General features: G+C 44.3%; 1 protein-coding gene across 2 annotated transcripts in view; it reads right to left on the bottom strand.

Annotated features, from left to right (window-relative positions):
• Positions 1–39: 39 nt before the first annotated feature.
• Positions 40–13689, bottom strand: part of Pld5 (phospholipase D family member 5) — a 331193-nt gene continuing 317543 nt past the window's right edge. For both annotated transcript variants that reach the window (XM_026780019.1, XM_026780020.1), the window contains 3 exons: positions 11739–11907; positions 6142–6256; positions 40–1022 (listed from right to left, as the gene is read on the bottom strand). In XM_026780019.1, the coding sequence (XP_026635820.1) occupies positions 766–1022; positions 6142–6256; positions 11739–11907 (541 nt within the window). In that variant the 3' untranslated portion in view covers positions 40–765. The remainder of the gene's footprint in view (positions 1023–6141; positions 6257–11738; positions 11908–13689) is intronic.

The following is a 13689-nucleotide window of genomic DNA, read 5'->3' as shown; positions in this document are numbered from 1 at the left end:
ATAAAAATAAAAAATAAAAGAAATCAAAAAACCAAAAGAAAAAATGAAGAATGTAGTTGAAAGGTGAAAAATGAAAGACTGATATTTCTATATTGTATACATTTTGGGGAATTCACACCTTTCCCAAAGATATTCTGACACTTTGAACTAGTGCCGAGGTAAACACAGAGATGTTGTAGAACAAGAACACTTAGGGAGAACACAGACCAATACCAAAGAAAACCTGTGGGTTCAGAACACAAGGGGACAAAAGACCGGGTGTTTTTCAGGAGTCTTGAAGGCTGGCATGAGATGGGGGTGTCTGTGCTCAGCTGCCTCAATAGGTCTTGGAGATGGGTTATCAGGGAAGAAACTTGGGGCTGTGTCTTCTCCCCCATTCCCCGAACTCCAGAATTCAGCAATGTTAAAGGAGAGGGCTCACCTCACGCTAAAACCTGTGCAGCTGGGCCAGCAGAAAAGGTCCTAAAACCAGTAAGAAACAGAAGACAAGAACTGAGTCTTAAAATCTGTATGCAGATGTTAAAAACTAACTCCTACGCCAGAATGACATTCTCCATTAGAGCTCATAGATAGAAAAGTCTTAAATTTAATATACGGTGCTAAGATGTTGTTAGCTAGATATTACATGTCATTCAGAGAACAGTTTTAATAAGTGTGCTTTTTTTTTTAATTTCTCCTTAAAAAAAAAAAAAGATGTGGTAAACCGTGGTCTTTGCCCTAGTCCTTCCTGCACTGGGTCTGAAGCCTCGCTTGTCTGTCAGTGAGCTATGCACTCAGGGGCTCCCTCTCGGTGGCGTTGTCATTGGCAGCTTGGCTGGAGGGAGACTTGCGTTTGGACAGGTTTGAACAGTTCGGCTGTTTGGTGGGCTGTAAGGATTTGGCATAAGGCGAATACCAGTCTCTTTCAAACACGTCTTTAAGTTGTTTAATGATGCTCCTGTTGTCTCTCGCATCTGCCTGGTTGATGACAAGGCCCGTACCAGCATTCTGGGTGAAGTCGTTCCCTACCCAATCAAAATTTCCTGCAAACAAAGAAATCATGGTGAGAAGGTGTGATCAACTGGGAAAATTCCCAATATATGAAATGTAGAACAGATTCAAATAAAAAAAACATAAAATAAACACCCAGGAATAACGAGAAAGGCAGAATCATGATGACAGCTCCAGAGAAAAAAACTTGCAAGAAGCCCTACATATGGCGGATTAATATTTGCATATTATTTTGGCATTTTCTTCAGCTTCGCTCAAGTTGAAACTCAGAACAAGGAATCTGCTGTTCTTTTTCTGTAAATGTTATTTCTTATTGACGTTCACAAGGCACACTAAATACAGCAACATTTAAAATATATAGGAATACACTTTAAAATCCTGTGAACAATTACACCTTCTCAAAGAGACAACATCGAATCCATATGTGTAAACATTATTATGCAGAGATACTTCACAATGGAGGCAAAGCTGGAGTCAGAGAAGCTGCTCCTGCACTCCTTAAGGAGAATGGAAGGCATCCCCCCAGGGCAGGGGGACTGGTTGCTTGGCCAGGCATTTCAGGATAGTTTTCAGAACATGCCAGAAACCGGTTGGTTTAAATAGTAGAAATGTGTTCTCATGACTTAGGAGACAAAAATTAAGGTTGGTTCTTTCTGAGCGCTAAGGGAAGCGTGATCGCTAATTTTTGTTGCCGACTTGACACATCTAGGAAGAATTGCCACCATCAGACTGGCCTCTGGCCACGTCTATGGGGCATTTGCTCGATGGCTAGTTATATAGGAGGGTTCTGTCCACTATGGGCATTGCCCTTCCCTGGGAAAGTGGGCCTGGGCTGGATAAGAAAGGTATCTGGCCATGAACCTGGGATCAAGACAGTAAGCAGTATTGCCCTCTGGTTACTGGTTCAAGCACCTGTCTTGAGTTCTGGCCTTGGTTTCTCTTGATGATGAACCTTAATCTGCAAGCTGAAACAAACCCTTTCCTCCCCCAAATTGCTTTTGGTTACGGTGTCCATCACAGGGAGAGAGAAACTACTCGGGTGGAAGGGATGAGTTCCAACCCCATCTCCTGGGTGGCCCCTTCTCCCTGTCTCTCCATACCGTCTTTCCTGTATGCATGCCCTTATCTAGCCCTCTTTCTGATTTTGCTTTTGAAACAGGATGTTACTATATAGTTCAGGCTGGCCTCAAACTCACAGCAGTCCTTCCCCTTCAGCCTTTGGAGCTGGGATCACAGGCACAAGATACCATACATCATTCCTCTGTGGTTTGTTTTGTTTTAAACGACATAGAGCACATTAGATTAATGTCTATAATGATCCTGCTTGGGAGTGATTTTCCTTTCACATATTCTTTCATACGGGGAACTGGGACTTCAGCATATGAATTTGGAGGCTGAGATTGTTTCAGAAGAGGTTGTAATTGCTATGCCATTAATGCTTAATCCATCTTCAAGACTACATTGATTTGAATGAGAATGACCCCCATAGACTCATATATTTGCTTGCTTAGTCCCCAGCTGATGAGCTTTCAGGGAAGGGTTAGGAGGCGTGGTCTTGCTGGAGAAGGTGTGTCACCAGCAGTGGGCTATGAGGTTTTAAAAGCCCACACTTGGCCCAGTGTCTTTCTCTCTCTGTCTGCTGCCCGAGGACCACGTTGTAAAGCCCTCAGCTACTTCTTCTGCACCATACCCACCTGTATGCCACTATATTCTTCACTGTGATGATAACAGACTAAGTCTGTGGAATTGTAAGCTAGCCCCCAATTTCAATGTTTTCTTTTATAAGATTGGCTTGGGCCATGGTGTCTCTTCATAGCCATAGAACATGAAAACAAAGGCACAGAAAATGGCTGAGCAACCCTAACCTCCCATATATGTTTCTTTGGGATCGAATGGGCAAAACCAAGCTTTGTCCTTAGGAAGGGACAGTGCTGTTTATTTCTCTGATCTTCTGTGTCCTGTCTTGGTCACTGAGTACCTAATGTTTACTAGGTCTGATGTGAAGAATGTGGATAGAAATCCGAATATGACAGTTTCTGCCTTCAAAGAGTCAATGAAGGAAACAGTCATCAGAACACAGAAGGCAGGAGAAGGTGCACCTTTCACATCCAGAGCCACGCTCACTGGGGAGAAGACTTTCTATCCTTCACTAAACATGCCAAGAAGAAGCTGCGTATTGAGTGATGAGAAACACACTGAAGGTTAACTGGGACAAGAGATAACCAAACTCCCAAAGGAGGGTGGTATCTTGTGGGCAGAGAAAAGGTCAGGAATTTGGAATATTAGGGGCTGTGGTCAAGCTGCAAGGGAGTCTGAGAGGAAAGAAACTATAATTTATTGTCTACTTTGGGCAAAGCACAGTGCTTATGGTTACAAACACTATTTTACATGATGGGGGAGAATTTACCATGAGGAAGGAGATGTTCACAGAGGTTCTTACACTTGTCCCAATTTTCATGGTTAACGAATGGTGCCTCAGGGAAAACCGCTGGAGCTGGGGTTCGGAGTCAAATCGAACTCCAGAGCCAGCACTTCACTTCTGTGTCATGTGGCCTCTGACCCTAAAGGCATCCACTGACTGCTTCACCCTGGGGCATAGTAGCCACAGTGGGATTTCCGCTACGTGCATTGGCAGATCAAATTTTCTGGAGGAAACAGACACAGACAAATGTGTTGGGGGAAGTCCCGGGAGGAAAAAAGAGGATGGAGAGAGGTGAGGACTTTGGGGCCATTATCCTGTAAACTGAGCTTTTTCCTGCTATCAGTGAACAAGCCAAAATCACAGTGTTTGTGGATTTCAAATGCTTTAGTTGGCTTCTTTCCGAGATAGCTCTGGGATGTTTCATGCCGACACAGGGATTTTGCCTGACCTTCAAGGTGACATGTATGCATCTGTATTTTTTTTTTAAAGTTGGGCTACAATTTCACCTGTTATCTTTTAAAACTATTTCAGCCTCCCCCCCCCCCAAATGCACGCTAAGGCTGCAATACTCAGAATGTAGTGTGTCCTGTGTGTATACATGATGTCAAGGGTGCCAAAAAGCTCATTTTGTTAGTAGGCAGCCTCGGGCATCTTGCCAGCACCTTCCATTAACCTCCTGCAACCTCCTTAGCTGTCTTGTAACTCAGACACTTTCCTGAAAAATTTGCAGACCTTAATTCAGATACATTCTGGAGAATTTAAAACGAGAGAGAGGATACTGCCTGAAGATTCTTCTGCAAGTCTCATACTAACCTAATGGAGCTGTAATCTCATACCCTGGGAATTTTCTTAGTTCCACATTATCAATGAGCATCGAAGGAACCATTCAGGAAAGTTCCGAGTGCGCTGAGCATTATTTAAGGTACCAGTTATTTCCCCCTTTTGTTCTTTGAGTGTTTTTCTGTTAGAGCCCTGCTTCTCTCTAGGGAATCAGTGTTTTGTTAGAACCGTTGTCTATAAAACGAACTCACCAAATAACATCTTAGCCCAGGATGAGGAAGAGAGCAAGAATCCAATCTTTACTAAGACCCTGGACCCACCAGAGCCAGTGTGTGGGGCCATTCATATATCACCTCACTTAACCATCACGTCACTGTCAAAGGGTGGGTGCTAGTGCCCCCCTTTCTCAGACAGGAAACTGAGACTTAAAAGAGATTACACAACTTGCTACCATCTTCCAGCTTGTGCCAGTGCTGTAATTAAAAAACACAGATTTTTCTGATTCCAAAACACTGCTTTAATTTGTCCAAGAAATGTTTGCACATCAGGTGAGCCATTTGAAGACCAATAAACATTAGTTGATAAGCTACCATGTCTGGTCTTGGATTGAGTTTTGTCTTCCTCTTTGGTTAAAGTATCACTGAATGAGCCTATGGCATATTACTTTAAATAAAAGCTACAATAAAATATCTTGATTTCGGGTCTTAAGCCACTGTGTGAATGTCTTGATTCATCCATAAGTTTTAGATAATTTAGACAGAAGTTCCCATTTTTTTTTAAGTTAACAATTCTGAGGCATTTTTTGTCACTTGTCTTTAAAGTTTTTATAATTATTTGTTTATTTAATATTTATGAGTGTTTTGCCTGCATGTAGCTCTAATTTTAAAGAGGCAATGCTGTAATTAGAAAAAATAGAGACTGATATTCTCAGACTGGGATTGCAATGACCCCGTAGTCTGGACAGAACACAGAGCTCCTCTCTGGACACCCACATGGCTGAGTTACATCCTTATGCAGACCCCATGTCCTCATTTCTAACTTGGATTATGCTCTCCTCTCTGTTGGTAGTGATGCTAACAGGAATAAATGAGGTAAAAGTGCTCCAGGAAGTAGAAATAACTGATAGGGGTTCCGTATTCATTCCGCACCCCACAAACATGTTTTTCTTCTCTGCCGAGGCTGCCACTTCACCTGTGTGATGTAATAATCACCTCCATTCCCTAGGATTTGAGCGTCTCCTTTTTATAGACAATGTCAGCTCTATCTGGGATGATTCCAGTGAAAGAATTTACCCTGGCCTTCCACACACTGTGACAAGTTAGAATAATCCGACTGACGTAATAATAATTTATGCACCTGGAACTTTACTGCCTTAAGAATGACAGCTAACATTAATCGGGCATCACCCGTGTGCCAGGTGATTTGTGTGTACTGTCTCTCATTTAAACATTACTCCGTGAAGTTAAAGGCTGACACCAGCCTCATCTACAAATCAGCAAACTGAAATTTAGGGAGGTCCAGGGAACTGCTCCGCGTTAGATATTTAGAAAATAGCAGAGATACCGCGAGAAGATGGTGTGGATGTCTTTGTTTCCCAGACACTATAGTGACTCCTCACAGCCCCGAGATGGGATGTCTCATGATCTTGTAGACAGAGAATAAGCATTTTGGGTCCATGTATCTGTTCCATGCCAGAACTCACCTCTCATAAGTCCTTCATCTCCTTGCTTATAAAATGAGCCGAATGGACCAGAGAATGTGTGCAGAATGCAGACAGTAAATCGTCTTCCATGGTTGGCAGCCATGGAGTAGAGAGAAGGTCTACTTAACTGAAGAGCTCTTGGCCTTCATCCTCCCACCTTTTAGTTGCACAACCTCTTTAACAACTATGGCAGACCCCTACTGTCTGGATGATGCCCAAGGAGGAGCTTTTCAGCCCCCATACCCACCAATGTAAGCTGCTCCGTCTGTTACCATGTACTTGTTGCGGTTTAATTTTGGAAAGGTCTGGTTCTTTTGTTCTTTTGTTGCACAAGCATTCTCTCTTTCCAGATCAAAAAATTTCTGTAAGACAAAAAACCAAGAAAAAAATGGTAAGAAAGAAAAGCAGGTCAATTGAGAATGTTTTGGGTCTTGTTCACAAGCACAAAGGAGCCTATTATCCAAATATCAGCAATAGACCTCACATTGGGTTATTAAAATGACGCTCTTGTTACTTTGTATAGAGGAAGCTATTTTTACTCTCCATCCATATAGGCAACAACAAAGAGAATTAGCATGTTCAACTAGCTCTGTGATTAACTCTACAAAGCGAACAAATGAACACAAAATTCCTTCTCTGAACAGGGTGAGAACAAGGAGGTTGGTTGTTTAATCTCACTGTCTTACTGAGCAGGGCACACTGGCCCTGCAAGCAGTTTCTAGGCGCTCTGTGTCTTGCATGCCAACAAACTGAATGACTGTTCTTACCTGGTGCTTATATTATGTCAATGACTAACTGATTCATCTGAGAATCTGCAATGGTCAAAAGAGATTTTGCCACAGAACAAATAGTTTTCATTGGAACACCTAAGTTCATGGGCTTTTTGAATGGGCAACTAAAAAAAAAAACACCAAATCACAAAATTCAAACTATAGAACTCTTGTGTCAGTGTGACTTTAAAGAAATGATGATGATGACGATGATGATGATAACTATAACATTAATAGCATTCTATTTCGCGCAAGGCCCAGAATAGAGAAGCTTAGGAAGTGAGGCCTGGCTGCAGGGAAGGCAGGCCTTTGAAATTTGGTTAGGGTTGGATGAATTATCCATTGGGAATGAGCCCGTCAGACGCTGGAGGTTTAGGTCAAGGGTCTCAGTTCTCCACTGCAGTGGAGGACATGGATCCTAGAAGGTCTTTCAGCTCTGGCCTCTGTGAGCTGGAAGGGAAGAGAGGCAGAGGCCAGATGTGGAAGGTGACTTCATGTATAATTTTAAAGTTCTGATAGTTCTAATTTGGTTGGGGAAATGGTTAGAGTTGGTCTAGCCTTATATTTCATGCTGGGCTCACTAAGGGCCCATCTGTTCTGAGCTTCATCGGGGAAACTTCTGAGAGAGCAGAAACCAGACCAGTGCCTCTGACATCATTAGAGGTCTTACTGTGCTAGGAGAGAAGCAAAGAGACCAAAGGGAATTACTTCATTAAATAAAGTAATTCAAGAGAGCTGTGAAAATATTTTTTAGATTAAAATTAAAAAATTATGTGTATCTATTTATGTGTGTTGAAGTGTGGGTATGTGCATGTGAGTGCAGGTGTCCCCAGAGACCAAAGATGTCTGATTCCTGCAACTGGAAGTATAGATAGTTGTAAGCCACCTGCATCACCTGATGTGGATGCCGGGAACTGAGCTCTGGTCCTTTGCAGGAGCAGTGCGTGCTTTTATTTGCTGAGCCATCTCTGCAGCCCTGAGCTGTGACAATCTTGCAAGCAGCAGTCTCTCCCCAATGTCCTCAATGATACCAAGCCACATCTGGGCAGGTGATGAGAGTATCTACTTAAGAGACAGAGCACCATGCCTAGTCCCATACTATCTATCTGCCTTGTCAGGGCTCTGTGCTTCCTGCAGACATACTGTATCCAAAGTTTTATACCCTACTTTTCTTGTAAAATCTCCCTGACCATCTGTGTCCTAGATGATGGGGCCATGTTTCCTTCCCATCCATGCCTGTCTTGACATTTAAAAATACATGGCCTCTGTTTTATAAAATGGCCAACAGTGAGCTATTAATGTATGGCTTATTCAAGATTCATGACCATCTGTGTCCAAAATGGTGAAACTGAAGGGGTTCTGCAGAGGCTACTGTGGCAGATTCCTCTTTTCTTGTAGGATTTCGAGTGCAAGCGCCTTAGAGGCAAGCACGCTGTGGGGGCAGGAAGCAGCATGGCGGGAAGACCCGTGGCTTTGGGTGAAGGGAGACCAAGAGTGATCGTGGGAGTGGATGTTCAATGCTGTGGGCCCAAGCTCCTGCAAACCTCATATACAGAAGATCCTGTAATGTCACTCACTGACCTCCAGGGTGCATGATACTCACAGGGAATACCAGATCATAAATGACAATAAGAAAAGTCTGGGCAATGCTTGGTCCACAGAACAGAGTCTATGTCTGGTACTGGAAACCTAGGCAAATGCCCACGTCTTGGGAGGGCATATACCCTGTTGGGAAAGCTACTGTCTTTATTTTGCTTAATGGGCATGCGGCTCCTGTCAAATTGCCTTCTAAATAACTATGTTTATGCACAATGATTAGCGTTGCTATCAGCTTTGGTCTACAAAGCATCTTTCTGTAGGGGTCAGAAGTTACTAGAGAGACTCATAATTAGTCAAGGTATTGAGGAAAAATGATTCCTATGCCCAGCCGTAGATGGAACTTCTATCCTCCAAAGGCACACAGAACATCAGAATGGGGGAAGGAGCAGGGAGAGGTGGAAAACCCTCGCTTTTTGACATGACATAGCTGGTGTTGCACCTTTGGATTTAAAATAAGCTGTGATAAGTTGCACACATAAGACTGGGCCCATCAATACGCTGTCATGGGAGCAGGGGTGGGGGTCATGTGGTTCCATCCTTCCCTGGTGATTTACTATCAACAGTCTGTGGTTGATGGGGACGGGAGAGGCATTTCCTTCAGGAGTGTTACTCCTCAGATGGGCCCCACGCTCCTATAAACAATGCTTTTGTAAATAGTCATAAGGAAACTCACTGGGGTGAGAAACGACTTGGGCATTGCTCTGGGTGCTCTGCTCTCCTCACTGGTGACAGAGCCTATCTTACCACTGCCTTTCCCAGATCACCCCCCGCCCCCGCCTTTTACTGCTTTCATTTGTGCATAACAGTTTAACACATATTTTGAACACTATTGGCTTCATGCCAGCCATTAGGGACAGACAGTGACTAGACATCTGGTTTCTGCATCATCTGACTTCCCTGGAGTCCCAAGTGCCACTTCAGTACTCTGGATGATGCTGTCCCTCAGCTGAAGCAACCCCAGCATTCTCTTCTCTATGAAGAAGCATAATGGACATCTGGATGGGCCTCTCAGGCCTTACCTGGCTCCCTTGTATCAACCTCTGCTTTCAGTCCTAGTATTTGATTTCAAATCCCAGTTAGCACTCTTACCCTGTCTTGGATATTTCAAACACTTTCAAATCTTGCCTGCCAGACAGATGACTGGTAATAACCACAAACCTGTTTTCATATTTCCAATACTTACAATGATTTGTGAACTCATAGACAACAGGGTGTCTGCTTCAGTTTTAAAAATTAAGATTAAATACAGAGTTGTACAGAGAAAGGGATGGAAATTCTAGGGTTCCCTATAAGTGAAGGAAGGAAAACAGATAATGGGTGCTGAGGCTATCAGAGCAGGATATTCTGTAAGTCTTTTTCTTTTGTCCCAGTGAGACACGGCTGCCCTGCTGGACACACAAGCCTCCCTTGCCTTGTGGTGTCACCCTGTGAATGACGTCTGTGACGGAACAGAAGCTGAAAGGATGCTTATCCCCATACGCCTAACCGTCAAGTCTCTCACTCCTCCCTCTGTCTGTCTCTAGGATATCAAGGGTCAGGAATAAGCAGGAAGCTATGATTCAAGATGGATGCTTCAGAGACTCTGTCATCCCATGCTGAGAGATGCCTCAGGAAGCACAGGGCCTATCACAGAGTGGGGTCTTGGCACACAGTCACTGAATGCACAGGGGCTTGGTTTGAAAACTGAGGCCAAACGGCTAAAGGATTAACAGTCATCAGTCAGCTGAAGGTGGGGAAGACGGATGCATGATGGAGGAAGGTCATTGGTTAATTAAATAAAGAAACTGCTTGCCCTGATAGGTTAGAACATAGGTGGGTGGAGTAAACAGAACAGAATGCTGGGAGGAAGAGGAAGTGAGCTCAGAGACACCATGCTCCCCTCTCCCGGGCAGACTTGATAGCTCTGCTCTCTGAGGCACTCGCGATGAAGCTCCAACCCAGGATGGACATAGGCTAGAATCTCCCCGGTAAGCACACCTTGGGGTGCTACACACCTTATTAGAAATGGGCTAGTCCAGGTGCGAGAGTTAGCCGAGAAGAGGCTAGATATAATGGGCCAAGCAGTGTTTAAAAGAATACAGTGTCCGTGTAATTATTTTGGGGCATAAGCTAGCAGGCGGCCGGGGTGCTGGGGACACAGCCCTGCTGCTCCCATTACTACAGATGCAGGCAGAGGAAACAGCACTCACAAAGGCCCGGAGGGGAGGAGGCAAGAATTAGAATTAGGTGATGTGGGATTCTCCTCTGTATGGTTAATAAAGCAGCTACTTTGGGTCTATTGCAGCACAGAATAGGGAAAGGCAGGAATTCCAGGCAGATAGAGGAGGAGAGAGTAGGTGGAGTCAAAGAGACATAGCCGCTGGAGAAAAAAAGATGCCTGCATGCTGGTACTGGTAAGCCACGAGCCTCATGGTAAAATATAAAATAATGGAAATGGGTTAATTTAAGATATAAGAGCTAGCTAGCAATAAGCTATTGGCCAAACAGTATTGCAATTAATATAGTTTCTGTGTCATTATTTTGGATCTGGATGGCTAGAATGAACAAGCGGTCTCTGACAACACATGGGTACTAGGGTTTGAGTGTGAAATGCCTCACATAGGCTCATGTGTTTGAACACTTAGTCTAGTGGGGGGTGATATTTTGGGAGGAGGCAGGACCTACCTGAAGAAGTAGGTCTATGGGCAAAGGTGGGACTTACAGGTTAGATATTGTTCCTAATAACAGCCCAAAGTCTGTCCTTCCTGACTGGCCAAGATGTTAACAGGTCGAACTGTCAACTCATGCCAGCAAGGCACAAGTCCTGGCCACCATGGAACTGTGGACTCAGAGCAATCCTGCCTCCCTTCAGTTGTTTTTGGTCTACATTCTGTCATGGTAGTGAGAAAAGTAGTAGAAATGGGTTACTAGCAGCTCCCTAGCTTGCCTTTCTCCGGGCATCCAGAGATGGATTAGCACATGCACAAGAGACAGGAGCAGGCCCAGGAGTCTGGGCTAGTGGGATGGTGGGCAGGGTTAGTGTGTATGGGTGGAGGTTTCGACTGTCAAGGTTACAAATAAGATTAGCAGGTGAATGAAGCAGTTAAAATGTGTACTTGAAGGGGCTGAGGAGATGGCTCGGAGGGTAAACTGCTTGCTCTCTGTGCGTAAGAGACAACCCGAGTTTGGATTCCTAACATCCACATAAACTTTGGCAGGAAGCTGTCTGCAATCTTGGTGTTGGGGGTAGATGGAGACAAGTAGCTTGGTGGCAAGCTAGGCTAGCTAGTTTATCTAAATCAGTGAGCTTCAGGTTCGTGAGAAATCCTATCTCAAAAAAATTTAAAAAAGGTAGATAGGAGGACATATAATATTGACCTCTGGCCTCTACATGACTCCTCCCCACCCCAGGGTGTGCCGTGTGCCAACATTGTTCATAGACACGCAAAGGGAATAAGCCCTTTTTATTGAATAATCCAGGTGATAAAATACTTACAACTTTCAAGCTGCAGTTGGCTATTTCAGTGCAAATAGCTTTAAGAGACGAAATGAAGTTAAAGGTGAGGGGGTCAGTCTCCTTCCAGAAGCTAATGAGGAGCCGGACTTTAACGCTTCGCAAAACTAATGCTTCTCTTATTTTCCCATCCAAATCTGGCCAGTATGTTCTGCAGAAGGAAAAGAGAAAACCCACCTGAGAAAGAATTTTACTAGACAACAGAATGCTTCGCTGTTCCTCTGCGCATTGCTTTAATCTGTAACATGTCAGCCAACATGTAGGATAGATTGATAACATGGGTCTTTGGAGTTTGGTACCAAAGGTGATGTTTTTCTAGGACTTCCTTATAGCAGGTCTTATACAAGGCCTATCTATAGACTTTACAGAAGGCCTCAGGTTCACAGGGCGAAACTATGTGGAACTAGTGTTCAGATGAATCAACCCCCTTGGGTTGTCTTCAGCAGACCTCCAAAGCTTTCCAGGCCTTGTGTGGTGGAAGCGTCTACTTTTGGGCAGAATTTAGCTACGTGTCTTGCATGCCTCTTCCCAGATGCCATGGCAGCCTCTATTCTTTGACGATATCCCTCACTCTCTAAAGAATATCTGCTCTAGTTATCTGAGCTGTCCAATGCTCCTATTTCCGCATTATCTTTACCGCCATCTCTATAGACCAGCATCCCCCTTCCTTCCTCTGGGATGGACACTGGGAATCCTCCATCAGGCCAGCAGTTTCCTGTCACCTAAGGCTCTTCCCACAGCAATTCTCCCAGACGGCTTCTCAGCCCTTGCCATGTGTTTCTATGACCAGTTGGTCTCTTGGCTTAAGGTGTGCATGTGGCCATCGGCTCTACCCATTCCCCATCATGTCATTTCAGAAGTATCACTTATTCCTTATGTTAGGACACATCAGTTACTTGTCTTGTCTTAATTAAGTCTCAAACCATGCCTTCTCTCTTTTCTTTGTAGGGATTCTGCTTTCTCATTCAAATACTGCTGAGATTCCAGGCTCAGTCACTGTTTGGACAGTTACTGAGAACTACAGCCTGTCAGTGCTATAACCACAGCATCTCCAGCATCTGCTCTCTGACCCTCTCACCCTCTATGACCCTCCTGCCCTCAAAACTCCCTTTCTTAACCACACGAAGCCTGTGCTTTAGTCCTGATGGGCTACAGATCTATGATGCCCCGAAGCCCCAGTTCCTTCAGCCTCTCCTTGTCTCTTTTACCTGGTCAACCCAATTCCAGTTAAGATCACCTGCAGGCCACTTGTCCCTCCACCTTCCTCTTGATCTTCACAGGACCTAAACCCTGGGTGACATTAGAATTCTCTCTGTCACTTTCTAGGGACTACCAGGAACACTCACCCCAGCCTTCTACTCTAAATTGGTCCCTTGCCTCAACTATTTTTCTCGGTCAACCTCACCTCTATAATCACAAACATGGCTGCTTAACAGCAGGTGTGATCCTGCTACTCCTTTCATTAAGACACCAGCGCCTTCCCCAAATCATGGTACTCTCTATGAGAAGCCTCCCTACCCCCTTGCTCCTCATCCCTGCTTCCTCTCCAGAATAGTTTCTTGCTGCCATGTCTTGGGCTCTGCGATCCAGCATTGAACCTGGCAGGCGTTTTGCATCACCACTGCATGCTCTGCTAGCTGGAAAGGCAGGAATCCCAACACTGTGTCTAACGGGTGGTGTGTGTTTAGATCATCTCTGTCTTGTGAGTTCTCAGGTCTCCTTTCATTTAGGTATTTGACAACGAGGACACTACATTTTAAGTCTAAGATATTAATTAATTCCACAAACACACAGAATTCACTTCTGAACCTCCCTGCTTTTTAGGATCAGTTTGACGTCTAAATAATAAAACTCATGTGTATGACTGAGAAGAATGTAATTATAGTCTGAATGTTTGAGCTACATATTTCTCTTCTGTGCCCTTTTGTTTAGA

Source organism: Microtus ochrogaster, chromosome 6 (genome assembly GCF_000317375.1).
Source record: "Microtus ochrogaster isolate Prairie Vole_2 chromosome 6, MicOch1.0, whole genome shotgun sequence".
NCBI classification, from domain to species: domain Eukaryota; kingdom Metazoa; phylum Chordata; class Mammalia; order Rodentia; family Cricetidae; genus Microtus; species Microtus ochrogaster.
The sequence above is the reverse complement of the archived record's forward strand: the minus strand, read 5'-3'. Positions and strand labels throughout refer to the sequence as shown.